This window comes from Cucumis sativus, chromosome 7 (genome assembly GCF_000004075.3).
Source record: "Cucumis sativus cultivar 9930 chromosome 7, Cucumber_9930_V3, whole genome shotgun sequence".
In the NCBI taxonomy this organism is placed as follows: Eukaryota; Viridiplantae; Streptophyta; class Magnoliopsida; order Cucurbitales; family Cucurbitaceae; genus Cucumis; species Cucumis sativus.
The window spans coordinates 7,183,591-7,189,708 of NC_026661.2; the positions used below are offsets into that span (position 1 = coordinate 7,183,591).

Below are 6,118 nucleotides of genomic sequence, written 5' to 3' on the forward strand. Positions count from 1 at the left end.
TTCTTTGTTTTTTTTTTTTTTTTTTTTTTTTGTCTTTTTAAATATTGAACAAAGCAATAAAATATTTATATTGTATATAACAATTTCGAAAACGAAAAAAACCCACAGGCCCATAATGGAAAATACCAAAAATGCTCTTTGATGAATTGACGTCCAATGGACGTAATATATTTGGAAAATGATCATTTAGATTTGGATAATCAAATCTAAACACCCAGATCTAAACAATTTTTTTCAAGATTTTTTGGTATGTGATCGTTTAGATTTCTCACACTATCATTTACTTTAATCGTTTAAATATGCGTAGTCCAATCTAAATGAATTTTTTCAACAAAAAAAATTGGTACGCGATTGTTTACATTTGACACAAAATCGTTTAGAATTGATAGTTTAAATTATGGTAGCCAAATTTCCACGATTTTTTTTTCACGATCTTTTATATTTGGCACACGATCTTAAAAAATCAAATAACAGTTTGAAAAAAATAGCAAGATCTTGAAGCAAATAACAATTTGAAAATAATATAAAAATTTATCATAGAAAGAAAAAGATGATGGGAAGGAAAAGAGAAAAAATTAAAGAGGAGAAAAAACAATGGAAAGAAAAAGAAGAATTGCATAGAAAAGAATATGAAAGCGAAGAACAAATGAAAATATTTTTAATAAATTGAAGAAGAGAAAAAGATGATGGGAAGAAAAAATATCGCAAAAGAGGAAAAGAAAAAATATCGCAAAAGAGGAAAAGAAAAAAAAATCGTAGAAGATAATAGAAGAAAAACGATGATATGAAAGAGCAAACCTTAAATTTTTTTAAAAAAATGGTAAATTTCGTGGCCTTTAATTCTTCATTTTGTGATACGGGTTGTAAATATTTTATCCGAGTACTATTTATGAAAGTTAACCTTTTTAAAAAAAAATTAAATAACATAAAGAAAACAAAAAAAAAAACTGGTGTAGTACAGAAAGACAAACCTTTAAAATTTAGTCTTCTCTCAATCATTAGTCTTACTTAGTTAATTAATTGGGTGTTTGCAAATGTAAGTTTTTTTAAAAAAAGAAAATAGGTTTGGATCAACAGGTGCACCTAAACATCTATGGTAGGTGGAACACCTCTTTAGCACCATATATCATTCCTACTTCATTAATGATTAAAAATAGATACAAGAAGCAGAAAAATATAGAAAGAGCTAGAGAGAAGTCCAAACACCGAATAAAAACAAATAAACAAAAGCATTATTGATAGTATGAAAAGAGGCGCATGGTTTATGTGTAATTAGTATATGGTTAACTAGTTTGATTATCTCAATGAACAATATTTTTTATGAACAATATTAGTGTGTGTGCTCATATGCACATGGATATCTGTGTGAACATGTAAATAGATCTTTGATGGCAATTCTATTTTTTTTAACGTTCAACTCATATGTTTCGTACTTATCATGATGTAGAGTTATAGATTATATAAGTAATAATATTTTATTTTCTCTACCATAATGGAATAGTTGTAGATAGAACATTGTAAAATATAAATTTTTATTTATTGAGTTCACATCTCAAGTATTCTCCCTTAAAAATTTAACTAAAATGTTGAAAGAAAAAAACAATAAAATCTCATAAAAATACATGTTTTTTCAGATTGAAAGAATGTATCAAATAGCCAACTTTTTGTACTGCAGACACAAACTTTTAAAATCAATTGAACTCAATTTTACATGTTGAATACAAACAATTGTTATCAACTAAACTAACTATGTAGGTCAAATACACACCATTATTATCCACCTAACTTAACTCAATTTTTACACCAAACAACATTTTATATACACATAAAAGTTGAGAGGACTCGAGTTGTCTTAGTTAGATATGTATCATGTAATTTTTATTTTATTTTATTTTATTTTTGAAACAATATATTAAAGGTAGAGGAAATGTAAGTCACATCAACATATTTCAACTCAGTCGACCTATTCCTAACAAATATATGCATACTTCAATATCAAAAGCAATGCACTATTTTATTTCCAAAGAAATACAAAAGGAAGGTAGATAGAGAATATCTCCAAACTTATATTCTATTAAGAGAAAACAAATGAAAATAAGAGACAGTTGTTATAATTAACTGATATATTAATTAAGAATTTAAAAAGCATTTCTTTGAAAATGTCAGAAAAAGGACTAAAAATTGTGAATAAATAAGAATAATATCTACAAATTAATAATTCAAGATGGGATGGTTATCGTAAGATAAATCTTGGGAAAAAATATAGATTTGGTATTGATAAAAATTAATTAAACTAGCTAGTTTTTGAATTACTGTCAAATGCAAGCCAACCAAAAAATAAGAATGAGACCTTTTTAAAACACACACTCAAATCTAAAAACTTACCTTTTGTGCATTTTTAAAAAATGGTAATTAACTTTTAAAATAAAATTTATTTAAGTAAAGTCAGACAAAAATATAAGTGGTTGTTTAAATATAGTGTAGGAAAAGGTTGTATTATTTATGTCTATTTGATACATGATTAACTAGTTTCATTATCTTAATAAATAATATATAATACTTTTATGAACAATGCTACTACTTGACACCCATGCATGCGTGGATGGGTGAACAACATATATCAACATATATTTAGATCTATGATGACAATCGTCCATATGTTAAACTCATATGCTCCAGGATCTCATGATATAGAGTTATATTGTAGATCATATAAAATAATAACATTTTAATTTGTCTACAATAAATGTTATAGTCATAGGTAGGGCATTGTAAAATAAATTTTTATTTATTGAGTTCACATCTCAAACTTGTGTTAAGAATTTAGGAAAGTATGTGTAGTCATTGAATTGAATGGTAGAACACAAGGTTAAAGGGAAAAAAACAATAACAATTTAAAAGAACAAAAAAAAAAAAAACCCCAAAAAAATGCATGCTCTTTTAGGTTAAAAAAAATGTATCAAATATCCATAACTGGACACAATTTGACTCTTCGTATCCCGACACAAAACTTTTTAGATCAAACAAACTCAACTCTATACTTTAAAACACAATCAATTATTATCAATTAAGTTCAGCTATACATGTTAAATAAAGACAATTATTACTAACCTAACTTTAACTCAACTTTACACCTCAAACAACTTTTCTATACGGACATAAAATTTGAGAGGACTCAAGCCCAAACCTTAATTAAATATGTCGATGACATAAATCATGTTATTTAATTTTTATTTTATTTTTTAAACAATATATTAAGGATAGAGGGAAGGAATGATCAACTCAAACTATCTCAACTAGATTGACATATTTTCACCCAAACTAAACAGGTATGAAATAAAAGGGATGCAGTATCTCAAAAAGGGAAAATACAAAAGAGAGGTCGGTAGGGATAGGTATTAAGAAAAAACAAATGATTAAGACAGTTGTTATAAATTGATATATTAATTAAGAATTTAAAATCATTTCTCTCAAAAGGTCAGAAAAAGGAATGAAAAATGTGAATAAATAAGAACAATATCTACAAATTAATAATTCAAAATGAAATCGTTATCATATGATAAATCTTGAAAAAAAATATTAACTAATTAATATAGGAATGACACTAGTGTATATTGAATGGAAAATAACGATGTTTTTAGGCGGTGTTTATTTATTTATTTGTTAGGAATTGTTTATTTAGATCACACTAACAAAATAAATAGAAAAATATGTGAGAAAGAAAGGGGGAAATAAGAAAAAAAGATGTGTAATAAAGAAATTGTAGATATAACTCATGCAACTCTTTTCTTTGTATAGTGTAAATATAACAAATATAAAAATATTTTAATCTGCTATATTTGCTAGTTTAAAAGTGTAAGTGACTTGAACCCTATTATCGTAAATTTTCTTTTTGCTATTTTTATAAATTTTCTAAATATTAATGAGAATTAATATTAATAAATGAAGATGTAAAAAAATGCTACTTTCTTACTATATTTTATAAATACTTTTAATATTTTTTTTTGACTATTTATAACATTTCTTCCGATAAAAATAAATTTTCTTATAAATTAAATATGGTCAATTTTTATTAATTGTCAAAGCAAGCCTATTTTGGTGTAATTGCTTAATTTGAGGTTGACAATTCAAATCCCAAATCCCAATGTACTAAAAAAAACTAATTAATCAATATAGGTTGCTTTATTATTTTTATCATCAATTTTGTTAGAGATATAACTATTTTTTTAGAAGAATTATTGTAAATGATAAATTTGTTGTTAGATTGAAACTTCATAAAAGTTCTAATAATAAAATCTAAAATTTTGCTATTTTTTATAAATATTTTGGTTCATTTTGATATATTTAAAAATATTTAATGTTATTCTTAAATCTCAAATTCTCACTCAAAAAGAAAAAAAATCTTATAATTAAGATTAGTAGTCAAAATTATTGTTCTTTAGTTTAATTAGATAAAAATATTAGTTTTATTAGTTTCAAAAGGTTTATTTATAAATATAGTAAAATCAAAATATTTTTAAAAAAATAGTAAGAATATATCCCAATCTATAGATGGATTGAGATAGGGCAACATAGATTTTATGATAAGTTATGATATTTTGTTATATTTGTAAATGTTTTCAAAACGTTTGTTATTTAAAATAATTTTTTCTTTCAAAATCACTCAAAAGAATATTTTTAGTAATTTAAAAACAATTTTAATAATACGAAAAATGTGTTTACCAATGTAAAATTAATCATTGAATTGATTTTAGAAAAATTGCATCAAATGACAAAAACATTTAGAAAAAACAGCTCATAACACCTTTTTTTTTCTCTTCATATTGTAAATATGTTAACATTAATGATATCATATGGCTATCAAACGGTAATTATAGGACTATCGAAGAGCTGTCCGATGGTAATCATAAGGTTACTAGTTTTTAAATTTTTTACTTCTCCAATTTAGAAAATTTATTAATATGATCTCTATTATCATAAATTAATTTACTATTTTTACAACCAACCCCTTAATTTTTAGTGGTTAAAAGGTGGGTTTGGAAGTGAAATAAATGGGAGATTGATTTCTAGATTGGAAAAAAGGGAGAAGGTCGACTCCAACAATAAAGGGAAGAGAAAAAAAAAAAGAACTATTTTGTATCCATGTATATTTTTTTTACCTTTCTATTATTTTTTAAAAGTTCATCAATGATGTTACAAAATAACTATATAAATAGAATTGCCAAAATCTTTTTTGGTTGACACAAAGACTCATCCCCTGCAAGAAAATGTTGAAGTCATCATGTGATCGTAAATCTAGATTTTGAATCTATCGATCTCAAGTTTGGGGTCTAGAATATTAAAACAAATACAGACTAGCATATACAAAAACATACTGTTAACTATAGATAAATTAAAACAAGCTAGGAAGAATTTAGATAAAAACACACCAAAAGCATATATGCTTTTTATACTTTTATTTTATCATAAATTAGTAGTAGTTTTCATTCCAATTGCATATAAAACATCCATACACATAAACAATAAACAAGTGAGAGAGTAGATAGTTTGTTGAGATCGTAGATTATCTATGCACCCATTATCATAATTGCATCATCAAGGAAGACGAAAAAAAGATACGACCTCCTTCACATTTTTGGATGTATTTTCCAACACAATGGCGCTATAAAACCCCTGAAATGTGCGAGGATGATGAGCAAGTATGAGAAGGTTATAATAAGTGTTGCCACCCAAGAACACCGTAACGATCTGTCCATCTGCTACACTATTCAGTATCAAATGATCTTCTCCCTGTTCTTTTACTGCATACTCCGCCATCTCTATCACTTTTGGATCGTCTTTCAATATCGGATTACAGGAACCAATCACGATTGAAGGTCCAAATCCAGCAGTGTCCATGACTTTAAATTCTCTTCAAAGAAAAATTAAACTCACTCGAAGAACTAGTAATGGTTTGTGGTATGTCCTATAATTTTGATTAAGACTAGTTTGATATTTATAGTACATATCATACCAACTTAGTTCTATGATGAAACTTTGGTTTTTGATCATTAATTATATTGTTATATTTTTTATGAACAATATTTGCGTGTATGCACCCATGCAAGCGTGGATGTAT

At 25.6% G+C, this 6,118-nt stretch overlaps 1 protein-coding gene across 1 annotated transcript; it reads right to left on the bottom strand.

Annotated features, from left to right (window-relative positions):
• Nucleotides 1–5,595: 5,595 nt before the first annotated feature.
• On the bottom strand, nt 5,596–5,898 carry LOC116405126. The gene has a single exon (XM_031888833.1). The coding sequence runs from the start codon at nt 5,896–5,898 to the stop codon at nt 5,596–5,598; it is 303 nt and encodes a 100-aa protein (XP_031744693.1).
• Nucleotides 5,899–6,118: the final 220 nt, after the last annotated feature.

Excerpts from the sequence above, each read along its gene's own strand:
- LOC116405126 (XM_031888833.1), bottom strand. The coding sequence starts at position 5,898 with ATGGACACTGCTGGATTTGGACCTTCAATCGTGATTGGTTCCTGTAAT.